Source organism: Zootoca vivipara, chromosome 13 (genome assembly GCF_965207765.1).
Source record: "Zootoca vivipara chromosome 13, rZooViv2.hap1.1, whole genome shotgun sequence".
NCBI classification, from domain to species: domain Eukaryota; kingdom Metazoa; phylum Chordata; class Lepidosauria; order Squamata; family Lacertidae; genus Zootoca; species Zootoca vivipara.
This window is the reverse complement of record NC_142596.1, coordinates 40,581,263-40,597,582: the sequence shown is the minus strand read 5'-3', so window position 1 is coordinate 40,597,582 and position 16,320 is coordinate 40,581,263. Positions and strand designations below refer to the sequence as shown.

At 48.7% G+C, this 16,320-nt stretch overlaps 1 protein-coding gene across 1 annotated transcript; it reads left to right on the top strand.

Moving 5' to 3' along the window:
* The first annotated feature begins 8,383 nt into the window (after positions 1–8,383).
* On the top strand, positions 8,384–15,644 carry THUMPD1 (THUMP domain 1 NAT10 acetyltransferase adaptor). Its single transcript, XM_035131638.3, has 4 exons — positions 8,384–8,719; positions 9,680–9,857; positions 10,118–10,366; positions 12,616–15,644. The coding sequence occupies exons 1-4, from the start codon at positions 8,477–8,479 to the stop codon at positions 12,900–12,902; spliced, it is 957 nt and encodes a 318-aa protein (XP_034987529.3). The 5' UTR covers positions 8,384–8,476; the 3' UTR covers positions 12,903–15,644.
* Positions 15,645–16,320: the final 676 nt, after the last annotated feature.

Sequence of the window (16,320 nt, the reverse complement as noted above, 5' to 3'; positions counted from 1 at the left end):
GAACTGTCTCCAGCATGTTTTGTCAAGAGAGCTGAAATCACAAACCCCACGTCACAACAACTGGCGACGAAGGTGGGATCCGGAATGCTGAGGAGCGGTTAAACACAACCCTGCCTCAGAGTCCGGATTGCAGCTGAGAACAAGACTCACTGGCCAGCTGAGAAGACGACCCTGCCCGCTAGGACAATGGAGAGTCCTAGGGTATTGGAGCCCTTCCAGCCATCAGAGCCCCACACCTGGGAAGACTACGTCGAACGCTTTGAGTTCTTCGCAGTGGCTCAAGGGATCACCGATGCCAGCAAAAGAAGGGCCACATTCCTGAGCTACTGTGGGCCCGAGACCTTCAAGCTAGCCAAGGCATTACTTGCTCCAGCGAAGCTGAGTGAGACATCTCTCCAAGATATTCTTGCCTGCCTAACAAGCCACTTGGCGCCTACTGAGACCAAGATGGCCCGGCGGATGGAGTTCCATAAGAGGCAGCAGCATGCTGGGGAGTCTGTATCCGCATTTCTGGCTGAACTCCGGAGGCTCGCTCAGCACTGCGGCTTCCAAAATCTGGAAGAGACTCTCCTGGATCGGTTTATTGGTGGTCTGAGCAGCAAGGAAGCCAGAAGACGCATCGTGGCTAAAGAAGAGGTTACCCTTGCTTCAGCCTTGAAGGAGGCCACCGCCACGGAGAATTATGAAAGAGAGGAGCTTGATGCCAGTCGCAAGGCCACTAAGCCACAGATAGAAGTTGCGCATGCCATGGACGAGCTAGAGGCTACTCCGAGCCAGAGCCCAGTCCGTGGGGTCGAGTTGGTGCGTCAGGCCTGCACAGTGCACAAAGATCACCGAGGCAGTTGCCCAGGTTGTGGCGGAAACCATGGGCGGAAGAGTTGTCGTTTCAGGGATGCTATGTGCCGGATGTGCGGGAAGACAGGTCACATCGCCAGGGTCTGTAGATCGGCGGCGTCAGGAGCAACAGGAGCACCTAGACTGGAGCATCGCAGACCGCCCACAGCAACTCATTTTCGAAAGGACTGCCACTACATAACGGAGATCAACGGGAGGGCCGTGCAGTTTCCAGCGCAAGGCAAGGCACACGTCAAGGTGAAGATTGAGGGTCAGCAGTGCGACATGGAGGTGGACTCTGGATCTGCATTCACCATCGTGTCAGACCAGACCGCGAAGACATTCTTCCCCAGGGGTAAGTTGCCCCCTCTGGAGCCCTTCCCGGCAACCTTGCAGTCGTACTCAGCAGGCCGCATCCATGTTATGGGAATGTGTGCTGTGAGAGTACAGTTCCGGGACAAACAGGCTGTACTCAAACTGGTGATTGCGAAGGGCAGTCGCCCCAGTCTCCTGGGCACTGACTGGTTCCCCGCCCTGGGACTGAGTATCTCAGGGCTTAATTCAATCCAAACCTGCCCTGAGATGAGCGAGGTATTATGCAAGGAATTTGCTGGTCTATTTAATGGAAAACTGGGTTGTTATAAAGGGCCCCCAGTTGACTTCGAGTTGGACCCCGGGGTGGCCCCAATCCGACTCAAACCAAGGCGAGTGCCATTTGCACTGCAACCCAAGATCGAGGCAGAGCTGGATAAATTGGTCAAGCAGGGAGTTCTCTCACCCGTGGACTCTGCTAAGTGGGAGACTCCAATCGTCACGCCCCTTAAAGCAAATGGGGAAGTCAGGATATGTGCAGATTACAAATGTACTATCAATAAGGCACTCAGGGGAAACTCATACCCCATTCCAGTTGTATCACATCTGTTGGCTAAACTGGCTGGGGGCAAGGTGTTCGCCAAAATTGACCTGGCACAAGCTTACCAACAGCTGCCAGTAACCCCACAATCAGCGGAAGCACAGACTATTGTCACACATAAAGGGGCGTTCAGAGTTAACAGATTACAGTTCGGAGTTTGTGTGGCCCCAGGGATTTTTCAAGGGCTCATGGAACGCCTGTTAAGGGGTCTGCCGGGGGTCTTGCCATTTTTTGATGACGTTTTGATTGCTGGAAAAGACCCACAGGAACTGGTTGCGCGTGTCCGTGCAGTGTTGCTCAAGTTCAAGGAGGTGGGGTTGCAACTGAAAAAAGAAAAATGCAGTTTTGGGGTGCCAACTGTGGATTTCTTGGGGTTTAAAATTGATGCATCAGGCATCCACCCCACAGATGCTAAGATTAAGGCCATCATCGAGGCACCACGACCACAGAACAAGACGGAGTTGCAGTCATTCCTGGGACTTATTAACTTTTATCATTTATTCTTACCCCAGAAAGCTTCGGTAGCTGAACCATTACATAGACTTTTGCAGAAAAAGAATGTGTGGCGATGGGGGCGGGAGCAGCAGAAGGCTTTTGACTCCTTGCGAGAAATGCTGAGTAGCAGGAGCGTCCTTGCTCATTATGATGAGTCGAAGCCGCTGGTCTTGGCATGTGATGCCTCTCAATACGGCCTGGGGGCTGTGCTGAGTCATAGGGAACCGGATGGGTCGGAAAAGCCCATCTCTTTCTATTCCCGTACGTTGTCACCCACGGAGCGCAACTATGCTCAAATTGATAAAGAGGCACTAGCAATTGTGTCAGGAATCAAAAGGTTCTATGATTATTTGTACGGTCGCCATTTCTCCATTGAAACGGACCACAAACCACTGTTAGGGTTGTTCAACCCAAACAAACAAACGCCACAAATTCTCTCCCCCAGAATGTTGCGTTGGTCAATATTCCTGAATGGGTTCCAGTACACCTTGACCCATGTGCCCGGGAAACAGTTGTGCCACGCTGATGCGCTGAGTCGATTGCCCCTTCCTGGCGGGAGCAATGAGGATCCTGCTCCGGCGGAGCACATTATGATGCTAGAAACACTTCCGGGGGCTCCTGTAACAGCTACGGATATAGCTGAGAAAACGAGGAAAGATGCTGTTCTCTCCCGTGTGCTCACTTGGGTGGGGAGGGGGTGGCCAGGTGGTCCGCATGAAGAAAAATTCAGGCCTTATGCGACAAGGCAGCACGAATTGTCCATGCATAAGGGTTGTCTCCTATGGGGAGATAGGGTGATCATCCCAGCACCACTGAGAAACAGGGTTCTTGAGACGCTTCACATGGGACACCCGGGAATGGTCAGGATGAAGTCGCTAGCCCGATGTTATGTGTGGTGGCCTGGAATGGACCAGAACATAGAACAATGGGTACGAACATGCAAGGCATGCCAAGAGGTGCGGCCAGAAGTGGCCAGAGCACCAGTCCACTGGTGGGAGCAGTCCAGGACTCCCTGGAGCCGGCTGCACATAGATTTTGCTGGGCCATTCCAAGGGAAGGTCTTTTTGGTTATCGTTGATGCATATTCCAAATGGTTAGAAGTGGCGATGGTCCCTAGCATGGCATCAGCTGCCGTAATCAAGGTGTTGAGGCAGCTGTTTGCAACCCATGGGTTACCTGAGACCATTGTATCAGATAATGGGGCAGCTTTTGTATCCCAAGAATTCAGGGCATTCTTGGCTGATAACTTCATAAGAGGGGTCACATCCGCGCCCTTTCACCCATCTTCCAATGGGCAGGCTGAGCGCATGGTAAGAACAGCCAAAGAATCCATTGCACGCTTAATGGAGGGTAACTGGTCGGCTCGCATTGCGCGAATGTTATTTTTGCAGCATGCGACGCCGTGTACTGCGACGGGCAAGTCGCCAGCTGAGCTGCTCTTAGGTAGAAGACTGGTAACGGTGCTGGATTATGTCCACCCAGATAAAATGCCAAACCGTAATTCAAGAGCAACCCCCCAGGCTGAGACTGACACAACAAGGTATCTCGCCCCTGAAGATCTGGTCTGGGTGAGGAACTATTCACGAGGTCCGCGGTGGGTGGCCGGTGTGATCACCCGGGCTAGTGGACCTGTGTCCTATTATGTGACCTTGGAAAATGGGCAAGTTTGGAAGAGACATATAGATCAGCTGAGGCGCCGGGCGCTCAGCAGGGAGGAGACAGATAATTCATCCCTGGCTAATGACGCACAGCTGCGAGACCAGAGTGAAGATGGCCCAGAGGTGCAGTCACCAGGGGCTTCCGCAAATGAACCAGGGCCTGCTAGTCCTCAGGATGACGAGGTACAGGTAGGGGACCCTGAGATGTCTGGGACTCCATCTGTTCCTGACGAAACCCCTATAGCAGCCCCTCCACCACAGGTAACACCCAATCCAGAACCTGCAACACCTGTTGTCAGGAGATCAGGTAGAAGTTGTAGGACCCCACAGTACCTGAGGGATTACGTCTGCTGTGCTCACTAGGGGGGGAGGGGTGTTGTGTATTGAGTCAAAGGATTTTATCTCTGTATTATTATTGTCTGTATTTGCATTAGGATAAAGTAACTGCCTTTTGGTTCCAGAGGGTACAGCTACTATTGGTTCATTTAAGCTGCTGTATTTGGATCCTCTGTCTTATTGGTTCCCTCCAAAAGGCAGCACTGTGATTGCCTGATATTGTTCCCTCCAAAATGTATCCCCTTCTAGCTAGTTCCCTGTCCCTATAAATGTAGCCTTCCTGCCCTCACAGTCAGTCTTGTTCACTTTAATAAAGAGCTGTTACTAGAGAACTGTCTCCAGCATGTTTTGTCAAGAGAGCTGAAATCACAAACCCCACGTCACAACACTATTAATTTCAGTGGGCCTTCTTAGAGTAACAGTATAGGTAAAGGGACCCCTGACCATTAGGTCCAGTCGCGGACGACTCTGGGGTTGTGGCGCTCATCTCACGTTATTGGCTGAGGGAGCCGGCGTACAGCTTCCAGGTCATGTGGACAGCATGACTAAGCCGCTTCTGGCGAACCAGAACAGCGCACGGAAATGCCGTTTAGCTTCCCGCTGGAGTGGTACCTATTTATCTACTTGCACTTTGACGTGCTTTCGAACTGCTAGGTTGGCAGGAGCAGGGACCAAGCAACGGGAGCTCACACCGTTGCGGGGATTCGAACCGCCAACCTTCTGATCGGCAAGCCCTAGGCTCTGTGGTTTAACCCAGCGTTTCTCAACCACTGTTCCACGGCACACTAGTGTGCCGCGAGGCGCTGGCTGGTGTGCCGCGACGTGCGGTGATGAGAAGGGCGATTTGCAATGTCACGTGCCTGGCGGCCACCAATAGACAACGCTGACCCGCCGGAAAGCAATATTTCTCCTCCTCTTTCCCAAAGCTCAGTGCAAACGAGCGTGGCGGCCGCCAATACACAGCACTGACCCGCCGGAAAGCAATATTTGGCAAGTGTTTCTTACAGTCATAATTATAATATAGGGCGGCACAGAGTTAAATTTTTTAACTTTTTTAATGGTGGTGTGCCTCGTGATTTTTTTCACGGAACAAGTGTGCCGTGGCCCAAAAAAGGTTGAGAAACACTGGTTTAACCCACAGCACCATCCGCGTCCCAGAGTAACAGTATGCTACACTGCAATAGTTTTACACACACCCTGCATTAGATAGTAATTTGTATTACCGTACTTCACTTACTTCAAAATTGTCACCTGCATTTTATGTGTTGGGGGCTCTCCTCCTCATTCTGCTGAGGCCCAGGATTTCTGCCTCAAAGCCTGACCCTGATTGTGGTGCCATTGCTCTCTGGCCTGTGCTTGCACAATAAACAGCTGTGAGGCAGCTCAAAGTGCACACTGACTACGTCTTTTAATTGACATAATCAATGAAATATGACCTTCAGCACTTTCTCGTCTTCCCTTTTCACCCACATTTTGCAGAGAGAAGTAAATAATGGGAGCAACAAGGTGAGCATTAATATCTGCCACGCACAGGCGGCTTGCTGTTCACCCTCCTATGTCCCCAAAGCTACCAACTCTGTAATCATATCTTTATTACTGGTGCAAAGAACCTTTGTATGAATTAGTACTTTCTGTGCTGTATCTATGTACTTTTGTCCTTCCGGGGTGTGATGCTTTAAAATGTTTTGCTCTCTCTCTCTCTTTGTTATGTTTCTTTTTAAAAAAAACAACAACAAATCAATAAAATAATTGTATGATAGAAACAATTGGTTAAAGACAAATAACCTCAATGCAAGCAAACTAGAATGTAACCAGAATGAATCCTCTTTATTGTATAATCAGAACAAATTGCCTTCCACCAAATATCCCTCCACAATCCTAGGGTTGCCATATTTCAAAAAGTAAAAGCCAGGACATCCCCAGGGTTGTTGAGCTTTTTAACGAAAATGCTCAAAAAACCCATGATTTTTTGTTTACTTGCCAAAGATCCAGGGCAGACCAACAATACCTTCTGGAAATTCCCCCTGGGTGTCACTTCGCTTTGAAATCCTGGTAAGGTCTGGGGAAATACGGACATATGGCAGTCCTACCCAATCCATCGTCTCACTCACCACAATTTTCTTGATGGCCAGATTTTGGGCACAACCTAGTCTGCAGGCCCCTCTGGCATGCTTTTAAACTCTTCTTTTTCTTTCTGAAGGTTTTCAAGCTGCTTAGTCAATATTTCCTGCTGCCCAGATCCCCCTTCCTTCCTTCCTGAGGGCCTTTTCAGGAGCATCGGACACAGGTGGCAACTGGACTGCAGCCACTGTCTGCAGGTCCCTCAGTGCCCAGTCTCAGTGCCCAGAACTAAAAAACAAACAAACAAAAAAAACCTCATCTCGGTCCACTTGCTGAAATTGCAAACGCCAGGAGTCAATTCAAGCAACGAGGACTTATCTGCATCTGAGACTGCAGAACATAAAGCAAACACTATGGTTGGGTGGGGGATCTGAGTGATTCAGTGCCTCTCCTATTCTGTTTTCTCAAATACTAACTTCAGGTGATGGGAAGGCCTGGCTTTCTACTGGAAATGCGCTGAGAGCAGCAGAGAAGGACTGCCGACAGTCTAGTTCATTTCTTAGTATTTCCATGATCAGTACAGCATTATTGATTCCCCTGCTTCTCCTCTTCTGTTACAGGCTCCGTTCACCCTCTGCTCCCCCAGTGTGCATGTGCCCGCTGTGCTACGTCACTGGTGGTTGGTGACTTTTAAGCCAGCAGCTTAAAAACGAGGGCAGGTCACTGTTACCCTGACAGCTCACCCACCACCCTGGGCCAATTATTTAGACCAGGCATCCCCAAACTGCGGCCCTCCAGATGTTTTGGACTACAATTCCCATCATCCCTGACCACTGGTCATGTTAGCTAGGGATCATGGGAGTTGTAGGCCAAAACATCTGGAGGGCTGGAGTTTGGGGATGCCTGATTTAGACCATGTACAGTAACACTAGTGTACATTGATATATATATATTTTAAAGTTACCTGATATCAAAAGCCTACAATCTGTAGCTTTCAGGGGTCCCACTGATATTGCTGCTGCTGCTGGAGGCTGCTTGGTTGGCACTGACCCAGAACAGGGCCTTCTCGGTGGTGGTTCTCCATTTGAAGAAAGCCCTCCCTGGTGAGGTGTGTCCCTCTTTCTTATCATTAATGTTCAGGAGGGATTTAAAAACATACCCAGTTTGCCCAAGCATTTGATGGCTGAAAGACACCATTCCAGGCAACCTTGAAACTACAAAATTCGCTGTAGTTAGGATTGTGACTATGTTCGTGCACTATTTATGTTTTAAAATACTTTTTATTTTATTTAATATGTTTTCTTTTTTTCTTTTGCTACTTTGTAGTTTGCTACGCTGGAGTCTTTTAGAAAGGCAGGCCAGAAATCCAATAAGGAGATAAATGTATCTGAAATCACCCATTTTGGCAATGCATGGTTTTGTTTCCTGAGGAAGGTTTATACGGCATATGCTGGTAGTTTAAATGGGCAATTTATTAGGCAGCTTTTTGGAAACTGACACGGATAACTGAGAAATATAGCGGGGGAGGGGGGGGCGTGTAGACTTTAGCTCCGTAACAGCTTTTCCCCAAGTTGCTGCATCAGACGGGTTTTAGGACCCGGCGGGAAACTACTTTGGGGCACAGCGCGGAACTGCGTGGCGGAAAATAGGATGCCTGTTGCCATGGAGAAGGGGAAAGCCTAAGGCCTGTACTTCCGGGAGGAAAGCCACCGATTTCCGCATTACTAGAGAGTGGTGTAGCTTCCTTAGCACCTCTATCCTTTAACAAAAACAGAGAGTAAAAGGGAGAGCCTCGATGCTTTATGATTGCAGGGCGGCGCCACTCTATCCCTTGGCGCCTCTATGATAGGCGTAGGCCCGATGCTGTCGGATTACCACCCGCATCATCCCTGGTGGCCAAGCCGGTGGGGGAATCGTAGTCCGGCAGCACCAGCAGAACCGCAGCTCCACACCCCCCGCTCCGTGGCAGAAAAATAAATAAATGAATAAAAATTAAGCATGCTAATATTTTCTATCTCTGGCGCTTTGTTTCCTATCTCTATGGTGCTTTGTTTCCTATCTCTATGGTGCTTTCCCCCGGCGCGTCCCGATGACGCCATCGAAAGGGCGCCGACACGCGCGCCGTTGCGGGACGAGCCGTTGACACCGCCTCCGCTGGTAGCCTTTCCCGACGCCCGCGATGGCTGCCGTGGAGACGCCGCCCGCTGCCGCGAAGGGAGCTGCGCCGGCTGCCTCTCGCAAGCGGCGGCCCAAAGCGCAGTACCTGCACGCGGCCAAGCGGGCCCGGCCCGGCGGCTCTCGCCAGCTGGAGCCGGGCATGTGCGGCATCCTCATCACCTGCAACATGAACGAGCGCAAGTGCGTGGCCGAAGCCTACAGCCTGCTAGGCGAGTATGGCGAGCAGCTCTACGGGCCCGAGCAGGTAGGAAGAGGAGCACAGGCCGGCGGGACTTTTGGGATTACACGTGAAACTCGTAAAATTAGAATATCGTCGAAAAGTGCATTTATTTCAGTAATGCAACGTATTATTTTTTCTTTTTCTTTTTACAAATGCTTTCTTCTGGAAATTCCACAGCAATAAAACAAATAGTTACAATAATACAAAAATAAACATCGCTATTACATTTAATTACATTCCATTTATAATTGACCCACCTAACAATAAAAAATTGCAATAAATAAATGCTTGACATATCATGCTTTGCATGTCATGCATCTATCTCATATACTGTATTGGTTTCACCTTTTAAGTTGCGTTACTGAAATAAATGCACTTTTTGACGATATTCTAATTTTCTGAGTTTCACCTGTAGACTAGAGGAAAGGGGAGCAAGATGCGGCACGATAGGAGTCTATAAAATTATATATCGCTTGGGAAAGCGGGGAAGAGAAGAACCGCTGGTATCGTAATACCCTTATGCAAATTTGTGGTGCAGCTGCTTTTGGAATACTGTGTGCTGTCCTGGTTTTCTCCCCTCAAAATGGATGTTGTAGAGCTGGGGAAGCTTCAGAAAAGGGCGGCCAAAAAGGACCAAGGGAATGAAGCAACACCCCCGTGAGGAGAGGCTGCAGCATTTGGGATTTTTTCGTTTAAGAGAAACAACAATTAAGATCTCAGAAATTCAGACAGCTCTGTGTGGTAATGCCAAAATGGCTAGAGAAAACTTCCCCTTGCTTCACACCATTAGAAATTGTGGAGACTCGAGTTAACTCAGCCGTATTGCTTTTTTAACATGGCTGTGTTGATTTATTTTTATTTTTTTATTTTAAAAGGAGAGACCTACTGAATTTGTATAAGAATTTAAGCTTGTACCAGCTCTAAAGAAGCTTTCCTCACTGGGTTGACTTGACTAACACAATATGTGTGCATGTGTCTGTAAAGTTAACAGATCAAGATGAGAGCAGACTGTCAGGAAATGAGGAGGATGACGACGACGCTGAAGCTGCATTGAAAAAAGAAGTCGATCAGATTCGGACTTCAACAGAGCAGAAGCTGCGACGGTTCCAGTCGGTGGAGAGCGGTGCCAACAATGTAGTTTTCATTAGGACACTGGGTGTAGGTAAGCGTGCATGGAATGGGAAGAGGTAGCATAATGGGCAAGAGCGTAAGTTCTGAGTCCTGAATACACTAAGTGGGATAGGATGGACATCAGAGGGGGAGACAGAGAGGTGGTAGAAAGAGAGAAAAGAGGTGGCTCTGCCCGGTTGTGGGTATGGCATCTTCCTGTGTTTGCGCCTAGACTTCCATGCCTTTAGAGATGCCCTTTCTTCACCCAGAGCAATGAATGAAAAAGTCTTTCGCACTGCCTCCTTCTTGCAGAGCCTGAGAAGCTGGTGCACCACATCCTGCAGGACATGAAAGCCACCAAGAAGAAGAAGACCAGAGTCATCTTGCGCATGTTACCTGTTTCGGGCACCTGCAAAGCTTTCCTGGAGGACATGAAACAATATTCAGAGACCTTCTTTGAACCTTGGTTTAAAAGTCCCCGTAAAGGCACTTTTCAGATTGTTTACAAGGCTCGAAATAACAGCCACCTGAGCCGGGAAGAAGTCATCAAAGAACTGGCAGGTAAGTGATTTATTTCGTACAGTAGTAGCAGGAATAGGCAGAAGGTAAGTCAGGATCTATTGAGGATCTCTGGGTGATTTGTAGTAAGGTTTCTGACTCCCAGTTGTTTAATAACAGCAACAAAAAACAGGTTGGTTTTTTGCTTTTAGGTTGCTGAAACAAAACATGCTTAGGCCGGGGGCGGGGGGGGGGGATGACGTGGGATTTGTGTGCGAAAAGGTCTGTGGGCTCTATTCTGAGACTGAAAACATATTCCAGGGCACCATTCTCCTTGCCTCTGTCATATCTCTCAGCCACTATTTTTCACATGACTTGGGATGGCAGATTTTTTTCGATCACGGATGGGGAACTGGTGGCCCTTCTGAACATTGGCTGTAGTAGCAGGGGCTAATGGGAGTTGGAGTCCAGCAACATCTGGAGTCCTTCAGCTTCCCTATCTCTCTTTTAGATGTTCATTTCTAACACGTGCTTTTAGGGTGGGGTGGAACAGTGGGTTGGACCCAGACTAACAATGCAGCCCTCTTAACATATCTGCTTAGAAGTAAGTTCCATCAAGTTCAGTGCGCTTACTCCTAGGTAAGTGGGTGCAGGGTTGCAGCCTAAGCTAATTGAGTTCCTCGTTGATTTCAGTGAACCAGTTAGCAACCAACTTAACAGTGTATTTTTAAAAATAGGTAAAGGTAAAGGGACCCCTGACCATTAGGTCCAGTCGTGACCGACTCTGGGGTTGCGCGCTCATCTCGCATTATTGGCCGAGGGAGCCGGCGTATAGCTTCCAGGTCATGTGGCCAGCATGACTAAGCCGCTTCTGGCAAACCAGAGCAGCACATGGAAACGCCGTTTACCTTCCCGCTATAGCGGTTCCTATTTATCTACTTGCATTTTGATGTGCTTTCGAACTGCTAGGTTGGCAGGAGCTGGGACCAAGCAACGGGAACTCACCCCGACACAGGGATTTGAACCGCCGACCTTCTGATCAGCAAGCCCTAGGCTCAGTGGTTTAGCCCACAGCGCCACCTTTTAAAAATATGTATCCTTAAATGTGAGCCCCATTGAGTTCAGATGGGCTTGTTCCCAGGTAGAGGATTGCAGCCTTAAACTGGATACAGTCCTTTGTATGGAAGAGGAAGGTATTAAATACTTAAGCTGAAATAAAATATGTGTGATTCTCATCATGCCACGTTTAGCCCTCATCATTAGGCTGTTCTTAAGTGGCTGAAGATGAGAGGATGGTGGCTTGCTAAAGACAATGCAGCACACTGTTAAACTGCAGTTTACTACTTCCTGTGGGAGGCAGCTAAGGCTACAAACTTGGGTCACATCCATGCCATACATTTATGGCAGGGACGTCGAACTCCCAAGAGACTGTGATCTACTCCCAGGGGAAAAGAGCTGGCAGTGATCTACCCATTTTTGGGGGAGGGGGCAAGCCAAAGTTGTTCAGATTTTTTTTGGGGGGGGCGACACCATAGTTCTGCAGGGGTTTTTTTTTGGGTGGGGGCCATAAAACGCTACCTGGGTACTAAGCCTGGCAGCGATAGTTCCTCATTCCGTTTCTGCAGTTGTGAACGATTGGAGGACAGAATGAGAGGGCATGGTGCCCTCCATAAAATCCTGGGAACTGTAAAGTTTGTTGAGGGTGCTGGGCATCGTAGCTCAGTGAAGGGTAAACTGCAACTCCCAAGATTCTTTGGTCCTGCTGGGAAGCCATAGAGCAGGGGTCAGCAAACTTTTTCAGCAGGGGGCCGGTCCACTGTCCCTCAGACCTTGTGGGGGGCCGGACTATATTTTGGGGAAAAAAATGAACGAATTCCTATGCCCCACAAATAACCCAGAGATGCATTTTAAATAAAAGGACACATTCTACTCATGTAAAACCACCAGGCAGGCCCCACAAATAACCCAGAGATGCATTTTAAATAAAAGGACACATTCTACTATTGTAAAAACATGCTGATTCCCAGACTGTCCGCGGGCCGGATTTAGAAGGCAATTGGGCCGCATCCGGCCCCCGGGCCTTAGTTTGGGGACCCTGCCATAGAGGCATCTAGTTGGCCTCTGTGAGAACAGAATGGGGGGGGGGGTTAAGATGGGCCTTTGGCCAGGATCCAGCATATCTCTTCTTCTGTCCTTAGTCTCTTATCCCTTATGGGACACCGTCTCTTCATTTGTGGCTGATCAAAAGTATTACTCTCCAGGCTTATCAGATGGCTTTCTGCCTCCCCAACCCTTCTTTGTTGCCTTGGCAGGAGTCGTTGGCCATCTCAACCCAGAAAACAAAGTCGATCTGAGCAACCCTGAGTTCACCATCGTGGTGGGGATCATAAAGAACATCTGCTGCTTGAGTGTGGTGAAGGACTACATTCTGTTCAGGAAGTACAACCTCCAGGAAGTGGTGAAGAGCAAGGAAGAGGAAGGGCAGCAGAATGCTTCCAAAGTGTCCCAAGAGGGGGGCCTGGATGGGGGGAAACCAACTGAGGAGAAAGTGGAGGAGAAGACTGAGGTGGCAGAGGCCAGCGACAATCACAAGGACTAGGACCATTAATGAAACTTACTGGGGGGGAGACTCTGAAGGATGGCTGCCAATGAATTGGGTGTGGGTGTGCTTTAATTGTCTTTTATAACTCTATGGCACTTAGGCTGTTTAGCCAAACCACCAATCTGCACAAATCGAGGCGGAACACCAAACTAATGTTGCCACAGACTAGGAATCAAGGGAATAGCCTGGAGCTAGCAAACAGGAGAACAGAGCTCTCTGATCCGAACCCACAGCCAAACTGAGAGCTCCCTTCTCCTGTTTGCAAGCTCCAGGGTGTTCCCTTGCTTCCTAGTCTGTGGTAACAGTAGTTGGGTGTTCCTCCTCGATTTGTGCAGATTGGTGGTTACAGCCAACCAGAGTTTGACCGAAACCTGGATTTGAACCCATGGCTTGAAATGGGTTTCCAGTTCTGGAGAGGGAGTCGGAGCGTACACAGGAAGACTTGAGAGCTGGTGAGCCCCAAGGCAGGACCCTAACAGTCGCACTGTGCTTTAGCTATGAAATCTGAACCAAGCCTCTAGCTCCGGTCCAGCAAACGTGAGTCTCTGTAAAATTTTCAATGAGAGCAGTGAAACTGAAAGCATACCAACGCTTGAGTTCCTTTTGACAATGAGATTTTGGCCTAATTTTGCTGAACCACACACACACACCCTTCATCAACGTTAACTGCTACTTAAAAGGCCCTATTTCTCATTTGCTGTTGGTGTTGAATCCAGACACACGCAGCATCTCTTGTATAGTTGCTTACAGGCAAATAACACTATCTGTGTGGATTCTTGCTGCCTTGTTACTAAACAACTGTTGATCAATATAGGGCAAGCATGCTATCTTCAAGCCAATGAACTGATGCAATCCGTAATCAGATTTCCACACTGGCCTGGCCATGGCTACATGCTTCAGATTTCTAAACTATTGTGAATCCAGAGTTGAGTTGTCTGGGACAAACACTTCCTAAAACTATAGCAGTGTGCGGTGGAGAGGGAGTAGGTTTTTTTTTTAATGCCTAAACAGTACAAGTTTTATAAAACCTTGTGGGTGGTATATACCTTTTCTGTTAGTAGGGGAACCCGTGGCCCTCCAACTTCTGCTGGACTACAGCTCCCATCATCTCTGACTATGATGGGCCACGTGGGCTGGGGCTGATGAGAGCTGGAGTCCAGGAAATACCTGGAGGGCCACAGGCCCCCCCCCCCCAGCCCTGAAGTAGACAAAAGATCTGCGAGTAAGTTGAGAGAGAAATGAAACTGTATTGAAATGTGTTTGCAGAGATTGGGCAGAATCCTTTTGGAGTTGTTTCCATAGGCAAGGTGGGCAAACTTTAGCTTATGGGTTTGTATTAGCTGTGGCTGGCAGCTACCAGACCAACACAGTTCTCCATCTTCTCTGCCAATGGGTGCATTGTGTCCTCCTGCTAGACCTGGGGGATTCTAGCCACCTTGTGCCAAGCAGAGTTTTGGTGAATGTTGCTTAAAGGGTAAAGTAAGGCGAGTTTGCTGCAGGAGGATGTTGTCGCCAGATAATCCAGCATGGGTGACTGCCTTTCCTAAGCAAAACCCTTTGCCGAAGAAAGGAGAAAGAAAGAAGGGACAGGAGAAGCATAGCTGGCAGTGGCCTCACAAGCAGGGCCACACAACCCTGGCTTTGACTGATGAAGATCACGTCTGTATGAAAGGCTCCTCTGTTCCACTGCAGGCCCGGTTTCTGGGTGGAGCCCCATAACACCTGTTCTCAACTCCCATCAATGCCAGCATGGAAGCTGTAGTCCCAGCAACACCTGGAGGGTCAAAGGTTTCCCACCCTGGCTTCAGATACATAGTATGCCCCCTCCCCGAAGCACCCACATAGGTGGAACGCTGCAGCGATGCCCCGTCATCGAACCATTGAAAACTAGGAGAGCCGGCCAGGGTAGCCTCGCATTCGTCTCTGTAGCCCATGGAAAGGAACAGCACCAGTGTCTTGCATTTATGAGCAAAGAGCTGCCCCGCAGCAGGCAGTGTGGGGTTGCTGCATCTACTTTTCCATTAATTCGCTGGGTCACACTGTTAAACTAGAGGTGGGAAGTTTAAAGGGGAATGCCTGCCCTCCATTCAGCAGACAGCTGCGATCCCAGAGATACGGCCTTGTGGCCCATTCGTGGGAAGGATCTACCACTGCTTTTCTGTCCTGGGCCATAAAATTTGCCTCAGCCATTTCCCAGGCTCCCATTTCTGGCCCCATCAGAAAATTGGAAGAGTCAGCGCTCTGTCACATATACTTTCAGGCAGTTTCAGGGCGCTTGTTCCTACCCAGAGCAACAAAATCCTTGGCAGAGCAGCTGAAGGGTGAGGGCTGTGAACAGACAGAAACTTGCACCTCTCTTGGTTGTTAGGGAAAGTAATTATTATAGGGCTGGGAAAGTGGCAAAATAGGCCTGAAGTGAGACATCAGAGCATTAGTTCTGGGGAGCTACAAAAAGCTTTTTTGCGGGGAGCGGGGTGTATTTCCCCTAAGATCGAAGGTGTTGTATGGGACTTGGGAAGAGTTCTTTTTTAAAAAATTGGGTCTGGCAGTGTCATTTTAAACTTCGTTTCTTAAAATAAGTTGCCTGCATGAGTTTGGCTTTTTGTTTCGATTTGGAATTTCCTTTTCAAAAAAGAATCCTTGTAGTAGAAGAACATCTGAGACAGGTTAAAAATAATAATAATTCTGTTTTGTATATTGTCTTGTTTTTTTATTAAACTGATTTTGTTTCAGTTTGAAGCCCTTCCTCTGTGATTTTTTGTTTGGTCGAGGACTAAGTATACTTTGTAAAATTGCCACTTTAAAAAAAGGAACAAGCAACTTCAATGTAATGTTGCCATCTTATATAAAGGAATACATGAAGTGGGATAAGGCCAAGAATCCATCTAGCTCACTATTGCCTCTTGGATCACAGAATCGTATAATTGTAGAGTTGAGAGGGATCCAAAGGGTCATCTAGCCCAACCCCTGCAGTTCAATGGTACAGTTTATAGCATGTGTTGCATGCAGGAGGTCCCAAGTTCAATCCCTGACATCATCAGGGAAGGACTGCGAAAGGCCCCTGTCCAACATCCTAAAAAACTTCTGCTAGCCCAGGCATCCCCAAACTGCAGCCCTCCAGATGTTTTGGCCTACAACTCCCATGATCCCTAGCTAACAAGACCAGTGGTTGGGGAAGATGGGAATTGTAGTCCAAAACATCTGGAGGACTGAAATTTGGGGATGCCTGGGCTGGCCTGTGTCTAATTCTAACTGAGAAGGTCTTACTCAGTGTAAGGCAGCTTCCTACATCAGTTCAAAGACAGGGCAGGGAACCTGTTGCCTTCCAGATGTTAAACAACAACACCCATTGTCAGCTGATCACTAGCCATTCTGGCTGGGGCTGATGGGAGCCAGAGTCCAACCAACATCCAGA